This window comes from Phlebotomus papatasi, unplaced genomic scaffold, assembly GCF_024763615.1.
Source record: "Phlebotomus papatasi isolate M1 unplaced genomic scaffold, Ppap_2.1 HiC_scaffold_137, whole genome shotgun sequence".
NCBI lineage: Eukaryota > Metazoa > Arthropoda > Insecta > Diptera > Psychodidae > Phlebotomus > Phlebotomus papatasi.
Window position 1 is genome coordinate 12,038 of NW_026604382.1, and position 23,115 is coordinate 35,152.

Below are 23,115 nucleotides of genomic sequence, written 5' to 3' on the forward strand. Positions count from 1 at the left end.
TATAAGGGTCCAAAAAAAATTTCTTAAAATGGCCATAACTCCTGTTCTAATTGTCAGAATTAAAAAAAATGAGGGCTTTTTGGAAAGCCCTCATGAAATGTCACTTCCCCTTCTAACATCGCAAGTTCATAAAACCACCGCTAGGGGCGTGTGCGAGGTACACTAACCTTTAAGGGAAATTGGAGACAGAATTAGTAAATGAATCCCTGACCTTATGGGTAAAATATTCTCCTAATGAAGTACCTTTAATTAAATGGAATAAATGCAGAATGTTAAAAAACTCCTCAATCGAGCATACAAGAAAGGGCTTTCTCCTTGGTTACCTGGAATAATGCAAAATATGCTGTTAAATCAGTCCACTGAGCCATCAGGCGAGAAGACCAAATTTTTGGGAATCCGCCCAGATCGAGATGAAGATCACACAAAGGGTGTCCGGAAGAAAAGTAGGGTTATCCCTTTCCACCACCAGTTTATTTCACAAAACAATTATTTTTCAACAAAATTCACTTGCGGGAGACTCTCCCTAATTTCACTGACCAATTTGCTTTTAATAAAGTCTTTGAAAACTAAACAAATCACCTTTTTTCACTTTAAATTGTTGCTGCTAACGTGCTGAAAGCCTTGCCGAGTTGCCGGAAGAAAAAAGAGTAGTGGAAGTAAGATGGCCGCGCTGGCATGATGGAGATTTGATGGCTTGAAAGTCCACCGCGGCGAATGGCGCGTTTGAACTTAACGATATTCTCTTAAGAATATTGAACATCCTCCCCAGGATGCTCCAAAGAGTCGTTCGATTCTTTGGCGCATGAAGATTCGAAATCCACAGATGGCAGTCGAGCTATTTTGGTGATAGGCCTTGTATAGACTCCACGCGATGTCCGGATGGACACCACTCTCACTCGACCATCAATCCCCGGATGAATTTCCTCAATCTGTCCCAAGATCCACTTAGCCCCAAGCTGGGACTCATCCAAGAATAACACGACCTCCTTTGGAGAAAGATTCGGCTGCCCTGATTTCCACTTGCTTCGCTGTTGTAATGTATTCAGGTAGAGCAGGCGAAATCTCTTCCCGAAGTTCTGTGATTGTTGTTGACAAAGTTGCCATTGGGTGAGTCGATTTGGGGAAATTTCGATCAGGTTGGGATCTGGGAGTGTGTTTCCGGGAACTCCAGTAAGGAAATGACCAGGAGTAAGATAGGACAAATCATTAGGATTATCGGATGTGAGTCCAATAGGGCGACTGTTGAGGATCGATTCGATCTGGCAGAGTGTTGTGCACAATTCTTCGTAGGACTGGGGAGTATGTTGTGCAATCCTGGATAGGTGATATTTAACACTCTTCACGCACGCCTCCCAAAGTCCTCCATGGTGCGGCGCTCTGGGGGGGTTGAAATGCCAAATTACACCGGATTCCATGGTTTCTTCAGTAATTTGGTGTTGAGATCTTTCCTGTTGCAAGAGTTTGACTAATTCTCGGGCAGCTCCCTCAAAGTTTTTTCCACAGTCGGAGTATACATGGCGTGGGGCAGTGCGACGGGCAGCAAACCTTCTAAAAGCGGCGATGAATGCCTCTGTCGAAAGACTGGTCACAAACTCGAGATGCACTGCCTTGCTGGCCATGCAAACAAATACGGAGATATAACCTTTGAGTAAGCCAATTCTTCTTTGTGCCGCTCCCCGAGGTATGGATGGACGGTACAAGATTGGACCGGCATAGTCCACGCCAGTGCTCTGGAAGGGTCGTGAATAGGCAACTCTCGACGAGGGAAGATCAGCCATTAATTGCTGAACAGGCTTTGGCTTTGCACGGATACACCGGAAGCATCTATGGTAAATTTTCCTCGCTGAGTTTCGACCACCCAGAGGCCAGTACCTTTGACGGAGAGAAGCGAGCAACAGGGAAGGGGCTGCATGAAGCTGTTGGTAATGTTCTCGTTGGACAATGAGGTCAGTCAGTCGCGATTTAGGAAGCATAATAGGATGTTTTGTCGCGAATGACTCCTCAGCATGATGTAGACGTCCTCCCACTCGGATGAGGCCGTTGGAATCAACAAATGGTGCCAATGAAGACAAACGTTTCCACTTTGAATCTCTTATGGAACCATACTTCTCCAGATGGTTCTTCAGGCCCGGCAAATTTTGAGACTGATCTAAATAAATGAGCCTCTCCAAAGCCAATTCCATGCCTTCTGTGACACTGAGATGACGGACCTTGGAGAGAGCGAACCTTTGGATGTAAAGGATCACTCGCTGAAGCTTTGTCAGAGAAGAGAATCTTTCAAGAAGGTGATCGAGTATTGTGTAATTCTCCTTCTCTTTCGAAGTAACAGCCAAAACTGAAGCATCTGGATCAGATTGCGACTTGATGAACAATGGAGGCCAGGAATCCATGGACTGAGACAGCCATGTTGGGCCATTCCACCAAAGAGACGCATTTTGGAGTTGGTTTGGTGTGGATCCACGAGATATCAAATCTGCTGGATTGTCCTGGGTACGGACATGTCTCCATTGACGCGGAGTGGTTTTGGAATGTATCTTCTGGAGTCGATGGCACAGAAACCCTTTGTAACTCTCTGCAGAACTATGTATCCAATAAAGTACGACCATTGCATCGCACCAGAAGAACATTTCATCAGGATTGTAGATTGGTCGAACCTTCTCTGCTAGTTCGGACGCCAGCAATGCCCCACACAATTCCAAACGAGGGATAGTGATTTCGTCCATTGGGGCAATTCGCGACTTTGCTGTCAGAAGTCGGGAGCAGATATTGTCACTAGAGTCATAAGTGACCACATAGACAGCAGCGCCATAAGCAAGCTGACTCGCGTCGGAAAAGGTATGAAGCTCGACTCGAGATGGATTTGTGATGGATGAAATCCATCGAGGAATGGAAAGCTGATCAACGCATTGGAGATTGAGCGTAAAGTCTTGCCACCTTTCCACAAGCTCCCCAGGAAGCGCACCATCCCAAGTTTTGCATTCCCGGTGGGCCACTTGCAGAAGAATTTTGGCTTGCACGACGATGGGGCCAATCAGTCCGATTGGATCAAATAGACGTGCGATGGCGGATGCCATTTGGCGTTTGGTGATGCACTTCTCCGTCGAAGAGATTGGTGAGACAAATCGGAAGGAATCTGAACTGCAATTCCACTTGAGGCCCAATGCTTTGGTGTCGGGTTCTCCGAAATGGGTGTCAGTGGCTGCATTGGTGCCCTCAGTGGCCAATTCCTTGTGGTTTCCGGACCACTTTGCCAATTTAAATCCTCCGCTGGAGAGTACTTCAGTAAGTTGAGCTCGGGTTTGGAGAGCTCCATCCAGTGAATCGCAGGAGTAGATACAGTCATCTACATAGAAAGAGGTTAGGAGTGCTTCAGAAGCCAATGGATGTGATGTCCGGTGGTCGTTTGCCAACTGGAGCAGAGCCCGAGTGGCGAGGAAAGGCGAACAGGCGACCCCAAAACATACACGAGACACCCTGAAGTCTTGGATTGGTTGAGATTTGCTGCTTCTCCAAACAAATCTCTGGAAGTTAGCATCATCTGGGTCCATGAGGATCTGCAAGTACATTTTAGAAATGTCTGCAGTCATGGCAAAGCGGTGGCGCCTGAACCGGAGCAAAGTGGCAGTGAGGGTTGGCTGGACGGTAGGCCCAACACGTAGAAGATTGTTCAGGCTGACCCCCGATGAGGATTTTGCGCTAGCGTTGAACACTATGCGTAGTTTAGTAGTGGTCGAGTCTTTGAGAACCCCGTGATGTGGCATGTAATATGTTGAGGTGGAGCGGGAATTCTCAGATACAGGCTCGATCCATTGGTTTTGGATTTGTTCGTTCATCACCTCAGTATAGAGAGACCGGAGTTTTGGATTTTTCTCAAATCTGCGTTCTAAAGCGAGCAGCTGACGCACAGCCAATGGCCTTGAATCTCCGAGAATGTTGTGATTCTTCCGGAACGGAAGCTTGACAATGAACCTGCCCTCAGGGTTGCGAGAGTATGTGGTTGTGAAGTGATTCTCTGTTGCCACGTGATCATCTGTCATGGTTTCTTCCTGAGGCACACTTTCAAATTCCCAAAATCGTTGTAAAGTTTTGGTCAGAGCTGTAGTGTTCAGACTGCAGTACTCATCAGATTCTGGCGGGGAAATTGGCTCGTGCTCTCCGACGACCACGTATCCAAACACAGTTTCCTTCAACATGGGTAACCCTGATCCCAAATCCATTGCACCATTGAGCCAGCTGGCCCAGTAAGGGTTCCCACAAAGCAGTAGGTCAACTGGTCCCTGGATAGACCAAGAAGGGTCGGCAAGTGGAATGTCGGAAGGAATGATAATTGATGAGGTATCCACTGGCCAATTCGGTATGTCACCAGAGACCTTGGGTAAGACAAAGGCTTTGAAGGTGAAGGAAGCATCAGAAACTCGAGAGAAAATGGTGGCATTCACGAAGAACTTTGCACGATTGGAATTGGCATTCACTCCACTGATGGTAATTTTGGTGGGGAACTTTGGCAAGTTCAGTTGATGGTAGAGCTTGGAAGTCATAATGTTGACTTGAGCAGCACCATCCAAAACCATACGGCAGGAAATAGTTTCTCCGTTTGAGGTGAGAATTTCAACAATCGCAGTTGCCAAGAAAACTTTAGGAGGTATCTCAGGACTAGGAGTCCCATGCCCGGAATTGACAGTTAGCACGGCAGAATCAGTAGGTTTGGTAGATGTGCTATTTTTCGGGGGATTTGTCGCAGGCGCGGATTTAGCAAGATCCGTGCGACTTCCAGTGGAGGGCGAGAATTTTTCGTGGAGAAGCACATTATGCTTGGCTTGGCATTTCTGGCATCTGCGGTAGGTGCAAGTGGGAGTGAGATGGTTTGAGAAGCAGTTGCGACACAAACCTAGTTCCTTTACCACTTGGAATCTGTCCTCTGGATTCATATCCAGGAACCTTTGGCATTTATAAAGAGGATGGGCTGTCTCCTGACAGCATCGGCAAGTTGTAGAGGCAGCTGAAGTAGTGAGAGCATTAGCAGGCCTTTTTGTAGATGAAGATGACTTGGGAGTTTGGCGGGAGTTTGAGGAAGTTGAAGTTGGCTTGGAGGTTGGTTGTTGACTATTCTTATTGTCCACACATCTTTGATCCAGGAAATCAATGAATTTTTTCAGCGTAGGTATTTCTGAGCCACATTCTCTACCCCATAATACACGAGATTCTGAATCTAACCTGTCTAGCACATACTGGATAATCCATGGGTCCCTGCTGGACACTGACATCGCATCTAGGGCCATTGTGCACTCCAAGAGAGTGTTGGTAATTTCGTGTATGGCATTTGGATTGGATGGGGTGATTTTAGGCATTCCAAAAAACGTGCGAACGTGTTCCATGACAATTTCATTTTTCTTCTCAAACTTTGTCTTAAGTATCTGCCAAGCAACTTCGAAGTTATTGTCAGTGACACTCAAGTTACAAATTGCAGCAGCTGCATCACCTTTCAAGGCTGACTGTAGATAGTCCAATTTCTGCACATCTGTGATGCCGGGATATTCGCTCACTGAGGCCGTAAAACGGTCTCTGAAAGAAATCCATTTGGAAAACTTTCCATCGAAAGTGGGCAAATTCTTCTGGGGAAGCTTGCTGACAGCTGGACGGTGAGTGGAGACGTCAGTAGGTCTAGAAGGAGGATTGGCAGAGCTAGCGAGTGTGTTAAGCAACAAATCCATTTGTTGTTGGTGTCGGAATTCTGACTGTTGCATGAATGACGTCATGAAGCGGAGCTTTCCGGCTGTCATCGATTTATCATCTCCGGAAGTGGTTGGGCACTCAGCAATTAGATCCTTTAACTTGAGACATAGGGCATCACAACGTGCAAAAAATTGATCACGAATATCTTCTTCATCTTTCCTTTTCTTTGGATTTTCCTGAGCGTTGATAATTCCTTGTTGAATGTTGTCAAACTTTTCCCGCATTGTCTGCACAAGGTCAAGTTGAGATTCGAGATTGCTCTTAATTCCAAAGATGCTCATTTCCTCATCTGTGATTCCATCTACATAGTTTTCGACACGGGTAACTGCCGAAACTATGCCTCCTCGAGTGCGAAATACCATGATGAATGAAGCACAAGTCGGGTGGGCTGAATCACAGGTCAATAAATCTCAGTTTTGGTAGCAAGAAGACTGCGTTGAAGGCGGTAGAGGAGCAAAACGGCTGGTTCACTCAAAGCCGTGGTCGGGAGGACCAAATTATGTGCGAGGTACACTAACCTTTAAGGGAAATTGGAGACAGAATTAGTAAATGAATCCCTGACCTTATGGGTAAAATATTCTCCTAATGAAGTACCTTTAATTAAATGGAATAAATGCAGAATGTTAAAAAACTCCTCAATCGAGCATACAAGAAAGGGCTTTCTCCTTGGTTACCTGGAATAATGCAAAATATGCTGTTAAATCAGTCCACTGAGCCATCAGGCGAGAAGACCAAATTATGTGCGAGGTACACTAACCTTTAAGGGAAATTGGAGACAGAATTAGTAAATGAATCCCTGACCTTATGGGTAAAATATTCTCCTAATGAAGTACCTTTAATTAAATGGAATAAATGCAGAATGTTAAAAAACTCCTCAATCGAGCATACAAGAAAGGGCTTTCTCCTTGGTTACCTGGAATAATGCAAAATATGCTGTTAAATCAGTCCACTGAGCCATCAGGCGAGAAGACCAAATTTTTGGGAATCCGCCCAGATCGAGATGAAGATCACACAAAGGGTGTCCGGAAGAAAAGTAGGGTTATCCCTTTCCACCACCAGTTTATTTCACAAAACAATTATTTTTCAACAAAATTCACTTGCGGGAGACTCTCCCTAATTTCACTGACCAATTTGCTTTTAATAAAGTCTTTGAAAACTAAACAAATCACCTTTTTTCACTTTAAATTGTTGCTGCTAACGTGCTGAAAGCCTTGCCGAGTTGCCGGAAGAAAAAAGAGTAGTGGAAGTAAGATGGCCGCGCTGGCATGATGGAGATTTGATGGCTTGAAAGTCCACCGCGGCGAATGGCGCGTTTGAACTTAACGATATTCTCTTAAGAATATTGAACAGGGCGCTATTTTTAAAAAGAAAATTTTTAAATCTTAAAAGCTAAATAACTCAAAAATTCCTTATGCAATCGGGCTGAAATTTTAGTATGTTGTAGGCGTTGATTATACCTATCAAACAAAAAAAACTTTAAGTCGATCCATAACCCCTGACCCGAGCTATAAGGGGTCAAAGTTCGAACATTGACCGGCCTCTATCTCCGGTTCTAATTAACGTAGCGGCATAAATTTTACCTTTTTGGTTTCGTCTCGATGAGCACTTTCAGATGAAAGTTCAAAAAGTCATCACAGGTGGCGCTGTGATAGCGTCAAAATTCATCGAAATTCAAAGTCACTTTTCTCAAAAACGGCATTGTGCAAGTTAATGAAATTTTAGTATGTTGTAGTCCAGTCTAGGACGTTTCCAAAATGGTGCAAATGTGCGCTGTGGTTGAAACAGAACCGGAGATATGAGGGGTCAAATTCACAAAATTCACAAAATCATATCTCCGGTTCTATGTGACCGATTTTGATGAATGAGGGCTTAAACGAAAGATCTCACCACATGCTACAACTTTCTAGAATATTTGAACTTCGTGGGACCAACACCAGGGGCGCCACAGTCGAAAACCCAATTTCAATATCACATAACCTCAATTATCTCGACTGTAGCTGAACCGATTTTAATGATTACTTCGACATAATTGTAGAGCACATTTGTCTCTACATTTCGTCCATACATCATTTTCCACTCAGACTACGCTATCACTCCGATTTTGCCGTTTAAGTGTGAAAAAATTGATTTTTCCCATAATAACGCTTTGAAATCACTCAGATGCCAATTTGACTGCCTCTACTCCACAAAGACACTTAAAATATGGTTTTAAATGGAAAGTCCCACAAAATACAACAATTCTTTGATATAGTTGAAGTTCAACAAGTGACTACTTGGGGCACTCTGGATGAAAAAACGAGTTAAGAAACAAAAAACCTCGCTTATCTTGACTTCTGAGTAATCGATGAGATCATGTTCTATGGGAAAATTATAGAGAACATTCTGGTCTACATTTCACCCATATATTACTTTTGTGACAGTTCATCCAAATCCTTGATATTTTGATTTAAATACAAAATTTGTATAATTTCACGAATTTGATTCAAGATAACTGAATGGCGTCTCCCAACTTCAGCTCCAAATCGAATTTGCATGCACTCCGAGTTAGCTCACGTTAAGAATCTCACCTACATAAGCCGGTTAGGATTATCTGTCCCTTTCCATTACTGTCCGCCTTTTTAGGAACAATTAGCAATGGACTATTATATGGGCTAAACGAAGGTTGGATTACATTACTGTCAAGTAACTCACTAATCTGTCGCTCAATTTCTTCTTTATGACATGCAGGTAAACGATAGGGTTTGACATTAATTATTTCGGCATCAGTTTTTGTCCGAATCTTATAAGTATGATTTCTTACAGATCCCAATTTATCGTTCTCCAAATGGAATATTTCGTGATTCTGTAAAATTAAATTCTTTAGCTGATTCGTCTCCTCTTGATTCAACTGGCTTTCAACCTTTAGTCCTTTTAATATCTCCTCCACTCTATTTTCTCTGCAACTTCCTCGATTTATATTTCCTGCCTCTAATTCATAAATATTGAATTGTGCAATTTCCTCCCACTTAAAATCCTCACAACACACGAATAGATCACTCGATCCATGATTTTGTATTTGTATTTTGACCCTTCCATTATCAGATGTTGCTAAGTATTCAGGCAGAAAAAGACCTGGGTGAGGTTTTGTATACATGCACAAATACACATTTGTGTCAGGTGCACAAATCTCGATTATATCATTACACTTTGCCGGTATTCTTATCTTATGCATCACTTGATTTTCATGTAATTCACGGGTCTCTAAGAACAAATTTCTTATTTCATATAAAACTTCTTCTTCCTCTTCATCTTCTTCCCCTAACAATTCATGATTATCCAACTCTAAATACCCTACCAGTGTTTGCACTTGTTCCCTATCTTCTTCTTTTATGGCCTCTTTTAATTTTAACTGCTCGAACTCCAAGAGAGAGAAGTTTTCACAATCGACTTTTTTTTTCAACTTTGCAAAATTCTAGCTGCTAAACGGTAAGAGATATTGACTTCCCGTCTTCGGTGACACCCCACAATGTCAATACATTCTATAGAACTAACTTACCCAAATTACCCCCCCCCACCCCTTCATGCGCTCCCTATCCCCCAAAAATAGGCAAAAAATTTTGTTTTTCTAATTTTAAAAATAATTGGCCCTGACGATTTCCTTCATTTTTGGATATGTTATGAAGGTAGTCCAGCTGAACATTTCGTCCTTAGACACCTATCACCGGAAAAATCGCCATCTTGAATTATTCAAGGTCAAAGGTCAACCAGCCTGGAGGGCCTAATTTTCAACGGATTTGGACAAATTTGGACATTTTTGAAAGATCTTTTAATTCTGAACCCGACTGAATCGGTCACAACCGGTGATGGATTGGGAAAGTAACGGTAATAGTCCTATTTAAAAAAAAAACTCTTTTTCGCAATCTTCAGTCTTTTGACCCATTTAAAAAATCAACGGTAAGAGATATCAACTTCCGGTCTTCGGTGACCCCTCCTCAAATGACATTATCTCGAACGTAATTTTTTTGTTTTCACCCCCTCCCCCTACATACGCGCCCTATCCCCCAAAAATAGGCAAAAAATGAGGTTTTACTAATTTTAAAAAAAAATTGGCCCTGACGATTTCCTTCATTTTTGGATATGTTATGGAGGTAGTCCAGCTGAACATTTCGTCCTTAGTCACATATCACCGGAAAAATCGCCATCTTGAATTATTCAAGGTCAAAGGTAAACCAGCCTGGAGGGCCTAATTTTCAACGGATTTCGACAAATTTGGACATTTTTGAAAGATCTTTTAATTCTGAACCCGACTGCATCGGTCACAACCGGTGACGTATCGGGAAAGTAACGGTAATAGTCCTATTTAAAAAAAAAAACAGTTTTTCGCAATTTTCAGTCTTTTGACCCATTTAAAAAATCAACGGTAAGAGATATCAACTTCCGGTCTTCGGTGACACCACCTCAAATGACATTATCTCGAACGTATTTTTTTTGTTTTTACCCCCTCCCCCTTCATACGCGCCCCTATCCCCCAAAAATAGGCAAAAAATGAGGTTTTTCTAATTTAAAAAAAAATTGGCCCTGACGATTTCCTTCATTTTTGGATATGTTATGGAGGTAGTCTAGCTGAACATTTCGTCCTTAGACACCTATCACCGGAAAAATCGCCATCTTGAATTATTCAAGGTCAAAGGTCAACTACCCTAGAGGGCCTAATTTTCAACGGATTTGGACAAATTTGGACATTTTTGAAAGATCTTTTAATTCTGAACCCGACTACATTGGTCACAACCGGTGATCTATCGGGAAAGTAACGGTAATAGTCCTATTTTTAATAATACTGTTTTTCGCAATTTTCAGTCTTTTGACCCATATAAAATTTAAACGGTAAGAAATATCAACTTCCGGTCTTCGGTGACCCCACCTCCAATGACATTATCTTGAAAGCAATCTCTTTGGTTTTACCCCCTCCCCCTTCATACGCTCCCTATCCCCCAAAAATAGGCAAAAAATGAGGTTTTTCTAATTTAAAAAAAAATTGGCCCTGACGATTTCCTTCATTTTTGGATATGTTATGGAGGTAGTCCAGCTGAACATTTCGTCCTTAGACACCTATCACCGGAAAAATCGCCATCTTGAATTATTCAAGGTCAAAAGTCAACTACCCTAGAGGGCCTAATTTTCAACGGATTTGGACAAATTTGGACATTTTTGAAAGATCTTTCAATTCTGAACCCGACTGCATCGGTCACAATCGGTGATGGAACGGGAAAGTAACGGTAATAGCCTATTTTAAAAATACTGTTTTTCGCACTTTTTCAGTCTTCTGACCCATATAAAATTTAAACGGTAAGAGATATTGACTTCCGGTCTTCGGTGACCCCACCTCAAATGGCATTACCTCGAACGTAATTTTTTTGTTTTTACCCCGTCCCCCTTCATGCGCTCCCTATCCCCCAAAAATAGGCAAAAAATTAGGTTTTTCTAATTTAAAAAAAAAAAATTGGCCCTGACGATTTTCTTCATTTTTGGATATGTTATGGAGGTAGTCCAGCTGAACATTTCGTCCTTAGACACCTATCACCGGAAAAATCGCCATCTTGAATTATTCAAGGTCAAAAGTCAACTACCCTAGAGGGCCTAATTTTCAACGGATTTGGACAAATTTGGACATTTTTGAAAGATCTTTCAATTCTGAACCCGACTGCATCGGTCACAATCGGTGATGGATCGGGAAAGTAACGGTAATATATTTATTTTAAAAATACTGTTTTTCGCACTTTTTCAGTCTTTTCACCCATATAAAATTTAAACGGTAAGAGATATCAACTTCCGGTCTTTGGCGACCTCACCTCAAATGACATTATCTCGAAAGTAATCTCTTTGGTTTTACCCCCTCCCCCTTCATGCGCTCCCTATCCCCCAAAAATAGGCAAAAAATTAGGTTTTTCTAATTTAAAAAAAAAAAATTGGCCCTGACGATTTTCTTCATTTTTGGATATGTTATGGAGGTAGTCCAGCTGAACATTTCGTCCTTAGACACCTATCACCGGAAAAATCGCCGTCTTGAATTATTCAAGGTTAAAGCCTAATTTTCACCCGATTTGGTCAATTAATTAATTGAAAGATTAATGATTTTTTGAAACCCTCTTCTTGAACAATTTTAACTGAGAGAGCAGTTTTCACAATCAATTTAACTTCAAGATGGTTTTGTGGTGATTTATAGACAAATTTAAATCATTATTTGTACTTTATTTCTTTCCTATATTTCAAAACAGCAATATTTGTGATCCTTTTATTTATGATTGTGCCATAATTATTAATATTTCGGGATTAAAATATAATAAAATAAATTTATTTGAATGATTTTTTTCGCGGTTTCTGTTTACGATTTTCTCTTAATTGAATTGAGCTCGTGTTGATGGTCAAACAACGCGGAATTCTCCAAGGCATTTCCAACGAATTTTAAGGGATTTCTTCCATTAAGACAAATCTAATTCAATATCAATCTGATACGCATTCGAAAATTTTGCAAAACGACTTTTTACGTAAAGCTCTTTCTCGGGAGTCCGAGCAGCTCGCAAAGCCTCGGACGCTTTGCCACCCCTTTTTCTTAAGAGTGTTTTCTCCCGATTTCTTTTTCTCTTCTCCAACTTTGTCACTATTCTCTTGTTTCGCCTCTTTTTCTTTCTCGGTGTTAGTTGATGATTTGGGTTCCTCATAAAGTTCGCACTCTTTTTCAAATCCTACTACAGCATTCAAATTCCTAAAGAGAACCTGCCTTTCTTTTGTAAAGAGAATTGCATCTAATTTAGATAATACATTATATCCTAGTATTCCATCAAAAGATAAATGATGCCCCTGGGGAAGTGTCTGAGCTGTGATAGTAAAATCCGGCGAGGGCTTGACTCCAAATCGCATTAATAGATTTACAGTGCCCAAAGTTTCTACCGCCCCACTAGTAATTCCACTAACCGCAACTCTTTGATGTGAGGTTACTAAGACTTCAGGATTCAAACACTCTGCCCTTATTAATGAAGCTCGAGCACCGGTATCAATTAAAAAATTTAAAGGACGTAAATATTTAGATTCATCGCAGTATATCTTGATAATCGGAGTGAGTTCCAGGTTGTTGACAAAAAATGTGAGCTCATTTTTCTGATTTATTGGCCGTTTTTCGGGTCTTGGGAAGTCAACAAATTCCCAAGCGGCCGGGATCCATTTAAATGGTTCTCTTCCGTGATTAATTCTCGTGGGGGCTCATCTGCCTCGTAATATTCTTCTTCTCTCTCTTCAGGAATATAATATTCTCCATAACCCCCACAACCTTGTTCATAAAGCATATAAGTTCCTCTTGGATTCCCCTGAGAAAAATTTCCTCCAAAAGTAGGCTGTCGGGGAAAATAATTCCCTGGAATATTCCTGGGTCCCAAATTACCACCTGCCGACGGAATTTGATTTCTCCTGAAGGGGGTTCGAGGAGTCATTTGTGATAAATTCTGATTTAAAAAAATTTAAAAAAAAATTCTGATTTTAAAAAATTTGCATTTTGATAGGGTTGATAAGAGTAAGAAACTGGTCGAGAAGGATACGTAGGGATTCCACGATAGGGGAAATTTTGGTTATACCCTCCATTTGGGTCGTTGGAAAAGGTTCTTGGGAAGAATTTAGTGCGAGAAAATCTATTCCCTTCGGTAGAGTCCACCATAAACCCTGCCCTTCGCAGGCGATTTTCTGCGAATAAGATTGCATTCTGAAGATTATCAGTTTTTTCGGCGCGAATCAAAACCCTTATTTCAGGATTCGGAATAGCGTTAGTAAAAGCCTCAACAGCTACCGAATTTAATGATTTACGAATACTTTCAGGAATAACGTTATGTCCAAATTCTGAAATATATGCGTTCAATGCCACATTTAAACATTCTTGAATTCTTTTCCCAAATTCCTTGTAAGTTTCTCGAGCTTCCTTTCTACTTGTATATAAGTTTTCTCTTGCCTCATCAATTCCAATATTTCTACTGACAATTCCCATGATATAACTTCTGAGGCTCCTATAGTCCTGCCAAACGTCGGAACTGTGGATTTGCTCAAAAATTTCCACACTCATTTTACTCAGAAGTAACGACGTGAAATATTGCTCCAATTCCTGATTTCCTTCGATCTTATATAGGGAATACACCATATCCGCATTCCGGAAGAATAAATTAATGGACCCCAACAAACATTTTCTTACGATTATTGGAACTTAATGTTATTAAAGTGCAATTTTTATGTTACTGAAGTTACTTCCAGCGTGAATCACTTCCCCAACATAAATCATTTGTTACTTATATGTTAATGAATAACGTAAAAGCCATATTGGATTAATAACATTACAGCTTCTTAATTTTTTCACCAAAAATTACTTTCAAATTGTTCCATGTTGTGATAACATAAAGATTTCGAAAAAGCTTGTTTAAAAATTTTCGCGAAAAACAAAAGTGTAATTGTTTCGAAAGCATTATTTCAGAAAAGTTATGTTTTTTCCTATTTAAAAAAAATATGTTAGGAAAACATAATCTTTGCATTGCTAAGTTACATGATTCTTCTTCTTCTTAAGTTTTCCTTCAGCAACTAAAAATGCATATCTAGAGAAAAAAGAGTGGAAAATAGCGTTGATTAGCACCAAATCCAAACTATTTTTTATTATCTTGCTTCTTGGAATATGCACTTTCGATTGATAAAATATAATCGAAAGAAAAAAGGGACAGATAATCCTAACCGGCTTATGTAGGTGAGATTCTTAACGTGAGCTAACTCGGAGTGCATGCAAATTCGATTTGATGCTGAAGTAGGGAGACGCCATTCAGTTATCTTGAATCAAATTCGTGAAATTATACAAGTTTTGTATTTGAACCAAAATGTCAAGGATTTGGATGAACTGACAGAAAAGTGTTATATGGGGGAAATGTAGACCAGAATGTTCTCTATAATTTTGCCGTAGAACTTGAACTCATCGATTACTCAGAAGCCAAGATAAGCGAGGTTTTTTGTTTCTTAACTCGTTTTTTCATCCAGAGTGCCCCAAGTGTTGATTTATTGAACTTCAACTAGATCAAAGAATTGTTGTATTTTGCGGGACTTTCCATTTAAACCCCTATTTTAAGTGTCTCGGTGGAGTAGAGGCAGTCAAATTGGCATCTGAGTGATTTCAAAGCGTTATTATTGGAAAAATCAATTTTTTCACACTTAAACGGCAAAATCGGAGTGATAGCGTAGTCTGAGCGGAAAATGATGTATGGACGAAATGTAGAGACAAATGTGCTCTACAATTATGTTGAAGTAATTATCAAAATAGGTTCAGCGACAGCCGAGATAATTGAGGTTATGTGATATTGAAATTGGTTTTTCGACTGTGGCGCCCCTGGTGTTGGTCCCACGAAGTTCAAATATTCTAGAAAGTTGTAGCATTTGGTGAGATCTTTCGTTTAAGCCCTCATTCATCAAAATCGGTCACATAGAACCTGAGATATGATTTTTTGAATTTCGTGAACTTTGACCCCTCATATCTCCGGTTCTATTGAAACCACAGCGCACATACGCACCATTTTGGAAACGTCCTAGACTGGACTACAACATACTAAAATTTCATTAACTTGCACAATGCCGTTTTTGAGAAAAGTGACTTTGAATTTCGATGAATTTTGACGCTATCACAGCGCCACCTGTGGTGACTTTTTGAACTTCCATCTGAAAGTGCTCATCGAGACGAAACCAAAAAGGTAAAATTTAGGTCGCTATGTTAATTAGAACCGGAGATAGAGGCCGGTCAATGTTCGAACTTTGACCCCTTATAGCTTGGGTCAGGGGTTTTAGATCGACTTAAGGTTTTTTTTGTTTGATAGGTATAATCAACGGCTACAACATACTAAATTCTCAGCCCGATGCACAATGGAATTTTTGAGTTATTTAGCTTTTAAGATTTAAAAATTTTCTTTTTAAAAAAGCGCCCCTAGCGGTGGTTTTATGAACTTGCGATGTTAGAAGGGGAAGTAGCATTTCACAAGAGCTTTCCAAAAAGCTCTCACTTTTTAAATTCTGACAATTAGAACCGGAGTTATGGCCATTTTAAGAAATTTTTTTTGGACCCTTATAGCTCGGGTCAGGGGGGTCAGGGGACCTTAAGTTTGGTATTGATGGAAAGCTCTAAGGCCCAGCTATAACATACTAAAATTTGAGTCCGCTGAATGCTATAGGGGCGGAGCTATTGAGAAAACAAAAAAAGGGGGGTCTTCAAAATGGCGGAAGGAGGGGGGGGGTGGGGGGTCTATGCACCAAGTTGCAATTTTCACCCGATATATAACCTTTGCCGAAAACCGCAAGTCGAGATCTTTTTTAGTTTAGGAGGTATTAAGCTCCAAAGAGCGGCCGGCCGGCCGGCCGGCCGGGAACGTAACTTAGCCACATATATATTCGGAATCAGGAAGTGGCGAAACACATTTTGGCCAAATTTGAGGTCGATCGGACGACATGAAATTTTGTTAGGATTAGTAGGTGAGATTGTTAAGAATCTCACCTAACAGTCTGTGAGCACTGTACTGAATTATTGCTTTTCTGAGTACAAAATTCCTCTTTCGTGACATAATTCTTCCAACCTTCTCTATTCGAACAAAAATATGTCATGAAAGTGTAAGTTTGGTATTGTTGAATTACACTATTCTTCTTCTTCTTCAATTTTGCTTCAAGAACTAAAATTGGATAAATAGCGTGAAAAAACATTGATTAGAAACAAATTTAAGCTATTTTATGCTTATTTGCTTCTTGGAATATGAAATTTTAACTCTTGAAGCATAATTGAAAGCAGAAGCACCCGTGAATACTGTGATACAATTGAGTAAAAAAATTGCAATTTTAGAATTCCATTTCACAAAATATAACATTTTTATGACGTCCGTGACACGATATGACTCCATGAGTTTTGGCTCTCGCTGAAGTTTATCACCCGATGGCGCTGTACGCATTATCATTATAACTGAAGTTTACCACCCGATGGCGCTGTACGCACTATTATTATGACAACCCCATAACAAATAAAACGGAATGAGAATCAGTAGCGGATAATTCCAAGGAATTAATCCTCTATTTTCTTTGGAATATTCTACAGATTTATCCATTGAATATTTTCACAGGAATTCCCGTGTATATAAAATCATGGAGATTTTCAGAGTTATTTAGTGAATTTTTGCACCTGACTAAACTAGTGAAGAAATCCAGCTGTCAAATATACCAAATGATTTTATTTCCAAATATTACAGAAATGATAGATATTTCAAGGATTTAGTTGTTTTTATTAAACTTGCGTTTACAAACTTATCACTTTGTTTAGATAAACAAAAAGCATTACATTTTTTTTTTTGAAAATACACACTTAATGTAATAAAAATTCTCATAAATTTTAGATTTTCAATCTATTTAATGTAATAATTTTAAAATTATCTACACAAAAATGATGCGTCTCATTATTCTTAATATTATTATTATCACCAAAACACTGAGAATCTTAGCACAAAACTTGCAAGCAAAAAATATTCGTAGTTTAAGTCTATAATGCAGCATCACGTACCTATACCTTCAATTTTATTTTCTAACGAATAGTACTTTGCGAAAGACCCGTGGAAACGTTTGAAAAAGTTGTGGAATTTTCCAGATTGTTCAATTTCCTCAGAAACGCACAGATATTTCTTAAATGACATACCGCTCGAAATTTCCTGGAACTTTCCACAATTTTTCTAAAGAATATCGGACTGACATTCCATGTAAAGCAAAGATTCTGTGGCATTCATCAGATTCAAATTTGTCATTTAATTTTTCTGGAAGTTTTACAATAATAAGCAGAATAAGCAAAAAAAATGACACAATATTTCCAATGGAATTTTCACTATTGTTGTAGTAGAGGAATATAACAGAAGTTATCGAGAATTGTCAAATTGTCATTGTAAAGTCCTTTTCTTATCACTTAATTCTTTATTCTTTCTTCACCTTCCACGTCTCATACAACAATCTTCTTCTTCTTCCCTTATTCCTCTGTCTCCCCTCTAAATTCCCCTTTCTGTCCTAAAGTGTACTAATTCCCACCTAACCCTACATTTCATCCTATAACCAGCATGTTCAGTATACTACAGTCATATATTTACAAAATCAATTTCAAAATTTTCTCAACATGCGTGTCCTTTTTTTTTGAAAATAGTGCTTAGGATTATGTAGATAATTGATCTAGTGAATTTAGGAAGAAATTTTCGTCTAGGAAAACTGTGTGGCTGTTTATCACATTCCATAAAAACAGAGGGCCTATGAACAGTCCGCAAAGATGTTGAAGGATAATTCCTAACATTGTATTGGAATAATATTTTCTAATATATCGACGCTTCCATTCCATACTATGCTATCTCAGAATGACAACATTTCAGGAGAGTCATTTGAAGTTGGCGATTTCCTATGCTGCCTGTGTATTTTTTTTTTCAAAAAAATGGAATATCTCGTTACGCGGACGTCGGATGACCACCAAATTTTTACCAGTTGTAGATCTCGGTCCCAGGAACAACATATCTTTCGGAGTAGTACTATCTTAAGTCGACTTAGCATAGTATGGAATGGAGCCGTCGATATATAACCAATAAGGTAAAGATTAATAGATTAATAAGATTAATAGATTTAAGATTTTTAAAAATAGAGGGCGTGCGGTTATGGTTTTGTCACTTTGAAAAAGGCGATTTTCTAATATTTCTTTCAACTTAAAATGTCAATCAAACTCAACCGACTAACCATTACAATTTTCTTTTCTCAGATAATGAAATGGAAGTATTAAGGTAAAAAGTACAATAAAATTTCTATAATTTGTTCAAAATACGAAAAAAAGGTGCGATTATGATTTTGTCGCTTACTTTAGTATTTTTAGTGAATTTTTGAGGATAATTTCCTAAAAATGCATAAAAAGAGTATTTTTCTAGAGATGTCGGTCCTAGTGGAATCCAACCCAGCTTCTAAAGAACATTTCCTCTGATTTTCCTTTAAGAATTACCGGAAATCATTACAAATTGTATTCCTCAGATGTCTTTAGTGCAGTAGCTCCTGACTCCATGGATGACAACGATGACAACATGGAAGAAACGGAGAAAATTTACAAACTCATTGGCATCTATGACTTTCCAAAATGCGCAAACGTAACCTCAAAACTGTATTATTATTTTCTTCTACATATTGTCTAAATCAAAGTATGCTGTGGGTAAACTTTTTTTTTTCGATAATCTCGAAAACACTTTCAACAATAGAATCTCAGTAGTTACCCGGAAAAGTGAATTTGTGAATTTGTGAAAAGTGAATTTTCAGAATTTCAGTAAGATTGGGGGAAAACTTGTGGATAGGGATCTGGTTTAGAAGAAGGACTTGTGATCAGGAACAGGAACATTGACAGCTCCTTTTGCTATACTTGCGACGAGGCTCCTAGTTACGAGTTTACTTCTCTGGGTAGTTACTGAGATTTGTCTATTGAAAGCGTTATGAGATTATCACGAAAAAATCAACTTTCCTCACAGAAAAACTGTGAATATCACACAAAATTTTTAGATAAAATAAAGACAAAGTTTTGAGATTATGTTCGCGCATTCCGGAAAGTAAACAATAGAGATGCCAGAGGGTCCGTCAACCTCCTCTTTTCCATCCATGTTATAAACCATGAAGCACGGAGCAAATATACTGAAGAAGACTTCAAGAAAACACCGATACGTTAACTTCCGGATATTTCTAGAGAAAAATCATTGAAAATATTCCTTTAAAACTAGATCGAAATTTATTAAATAAAAATGACATCTCAAAAAAACACTCTCCCTTCGTTCTTTTTTTGGAAAATTTTCCGCAAAAATTCGCTAAATACTATACCAGAAACTTTCAAAAACACTTTTCTTGCTTTTTTTCAGCAATGAAACAACATTTTTTCTATCAGGCCTGTCAAAAATAGGAATTTTTCTTTCAAACATTTTTGAAATTTTTGAAGATATCAGCTTCAATGCGTAGACACAGTTGATTGATACAAAACAATAAAATATTAAAAAATTGGCTTCCAGGAAAAATATATTTGAAACATAATTTTATTTAGTTGTGTAAATGAAGTGATCAATTTTTCTTTTATGTTGAAATAATTTTCTAAATATCATAAACATTATTTTTTGCCCCAGCAATATCTTAAGATATATCACAACATAAAATAATTGATTTCACTAAAGGAGTTTTACAAGTTCAGTAGTGAAAATACAATCATTCATACTACTGAAATATTTAAACTACTGTAGATTTGTATTACTGAATTGAAACTATATTTAAATGTGATATTTATCATGTTGAATATATCTGAAGGAATTGTCCTCAGATATGGCCGTGGACTGTCCGACGATCCATTTTTTCATGGGGTGTGGCCATAGAAATTTCTTCAATGTGAATTCCATGACAATCATCCTCAATTATTTACACCATCTTCACCTATTTTTAATCAAGTATAGGTATTCTTAAAGGTTTAGGATATTTTAGAATTGATCCTAAAAAAATTTGAGTAAATTTCAATATTTTTGCCACTGAAAAATAATTTTAAAAACATTTTTCTGCTGCGGAGAGGTTTTTAGGGACGTATTAACAAATTCTCTACCGAGGGAAGGTCTTGGCATGTTCTCTTTAATATATAAAGACCATAAAATAATACGATGATTGTGATGGGAAATAATAATTATTAAAATTGAATGACCGCAAATATTGTTCTATCCATGACAAAAATTATTATTATCATAATATAGCCATGACAAGATAATATTCCACTAGCCAAGACAATATTATACTTATAATAATACATTTTGTTATATTCGTATAATTTCTCACAACGCCATCAGGCGGTGAACTTAAAAAAAGCTAAAGAAGTACAAAACTAACATAAAGATTGTGTTACATGAGTGTAAGTAAAAATGTTATATTTTTGTAAGTGAAATTCCATGACGTTAGTTTTCTTTGGAAAAATACCGTTTTGAATATCATCGAGCTATGCTCCATTCCGGAACCTTGATGTCAGGAGAGGTGTTATTCAGCCGAACTCGAGCACATAAGAATAACGTTATTTTCTGTTATTTTGCTACTTGGGACCTACCATTGAGTTCAGAAAACGCTGACACCCTCTGATCCAATCTCATCTTTGGAATTACTCCCGTCGAGATATCTTCTTGATCCTGCTCCATTTCTCCTTCTAAGACTTCTACTGCCACACGAAGCTCTGTCGCTGATACTGTCTTTCGAATCTCCTCCTCCTCTCCAGTTAATAAAGGACTAATTGGACTGATGGCCCTTTCACTTGAAGCTGATCTGGAGTGTTGTTTTCTTTCTTCGAAAGTCCCTGATTTTGGTTCAATTGGCGTACGGGGGAGGTTGGGCATACTCCTGCTACCAGCAGAATTTTCTGTTTTATCCTCCAAAGTGATTTCCTCCCGAACTTCCACTTCCTTTCTACGTCCCGTCTTCTTATTTGTGTCCTGTCTGTTGTCACACGACACAGCCCTATTTCGCAACTGTATTATGCGCGGGTTTGTGGACATTGACTAGTCCTGAATTCAAAGTATTTTCACGATTTTCACTCCGAGTCACAATTGTTCTTTTCTGCCGCTCCCGGGCGAAAACACCAAAATTATGTTGTGACCCAGCAAACACATCAAACCACAGGACCCACTCCTTGTCCTAGTGAACACATCAAACCTCAGGACACAATCCATGATCTAGCGAACACATCAAACCACAGGACGCAAGTCTTGATGGAAACACACTACACTTTGGGGATTGAACACTTTATTCAGCTGAACTCCACCACTCCCCTTACAGAACTGAACCCTCTTTCTAATCCAATTCCCCTTTTTATAATCTTTGTCTTATTTCTAGAATGATCTCATTACTCATGCGACATTTCTTCCTATTTCACCATTTCTTCGAATCCCTCAAGAGATCGCATAAATTCTCCCTCCACATTTGGAATGCGCTTGACCCATTAGGCGTCCAGCTAAAAGTTTTTAGGCAATTCAACCAACAACCATAAACATGTCATTTTTTATTAGCCTCCAAATGCGCAAAGAGCATTATCCGGCATGATCAGGAAATGAGATCATACCCTCCGAGGGAATAAGAAAAAATCATATTTAGAGCATCATTGTGAAAAGAAAGAAGAATATAGATTGAATGAAATGTAACTCTGAAGGGGTTACAACATTATGATATGTAACCCTGGAGGGGTTACAACATTATGAAATGTAACCCATAAGGGGTTACAACATACCTTCCTAAAGAATTTCCACGTAAACCAGATAGTATGGAATTTGCGTCAAGTTGGAAGGCAACTCAGGGGAGGCAATTTTTGCTGTATTTGGGCCCAATTGTTCTTAAAACGACTTTGCCAGAATCTCACTACCAACACTTTATGCTTTTATTTATGGCAACTCGGATTCTTTCAATGAAAATCTTGGTCGACAATGAAGATTATGTTAATCTTGCTGAAGAAATGTTGCAAAAATTCGTGGAAGACTATCCGGCGCTTTATGGTAATGATCAAGTGACCTCAAATGTTCACAATCTCCTACTTTTGACGGACTGCGTTCGAGCATATGGAGTGTTGGAGAATTTTTTTTGCATTTCCTTATGAAATTCCTTATGAGGGAGTTATTCTCTGGAATGAATTACCTAGAGAAGAGAAACGGCGGCTTATCCAAACCTTTTTGGCGCCGTAGTCTTGCTTTCTTACTTTGATTTTTTTTCTCGTTTTCTGGTCAGGAAGATTTTTTTTCTCTTTAATGATGCAGATGGCTTATACAATCTGAGAAGGAGTTTTCCACCGTTTTACTCTGGAGTAGGTTGGTCACCAACACTCAGACGCCGGTGGGCGCAATAGAATACTTCCTGACCACATTCATTTATTTATTTATTTGTTTATTATTTATATGTATCTCTAGAATTTTTTTGTGTATTAAGCTTTCAAGAGTGCAAGCTCAAAAGCAATATATTGAATAAATCTAAAATCTAAATAAAAACTTCTTGCAACATTTGAAAAATATGATTGACAAGAATTCAGAAGCAATACCACAGATTGTGAACCGATTGGAGGAAGAAATTAATCTACCAGAAATGAAAGAAGCGCTGTGCTTTTATGAAAAATGTAATTTGAAAACCCCTCTTCTTGGTGCTTCCTTCATTTACAAGACGTGCAAATTTAATAAAATTTATTTATCCGTGGATGAAGCCAACAGGTATTGTCTTATGAACACTGGCGATATAGTGCAAATTGCCGGATTTGGGGTTATGAACGGAAAAAGAGGCTTCCTCGGATATAAAATCACCGAAAAAGATAATTTTTTC

At 38.8% G+C, this 23,115-nt stretch overlaps 1 protein-coding gene across 1 annotated transcript; it reads right to left on the reverse strand.

Moving 5' to 3' along the window:
* Nucleotides 1–743: 743 nt before the first annotated feature.
* On the reverse strand, nucleotides 744–6,095 carry LOC129808861 (uncharacterized). Its single transcript, XM_055858767.1, has one exon. The coding sequence runs from the start codon at nucleotides 6,093–6,095 to the stop codon at nucleotides 744–746; it is 5,352 nt and encodes a 1,783-aa protein (XP_055714742.1).
* Between the last annotated feature and the right edge of the window lie 17,020 nt (nucleotides 6,096–23,115).

Coding starts and splice junctions, on each gene's coding strand:
- LOC129808861 (XM_055858767.1), bottom strand. CDS start 6,095: ATGGTATTTCGCACTCGAGGAGGCATAGTTTCGGCAGTTACCCGTGTC.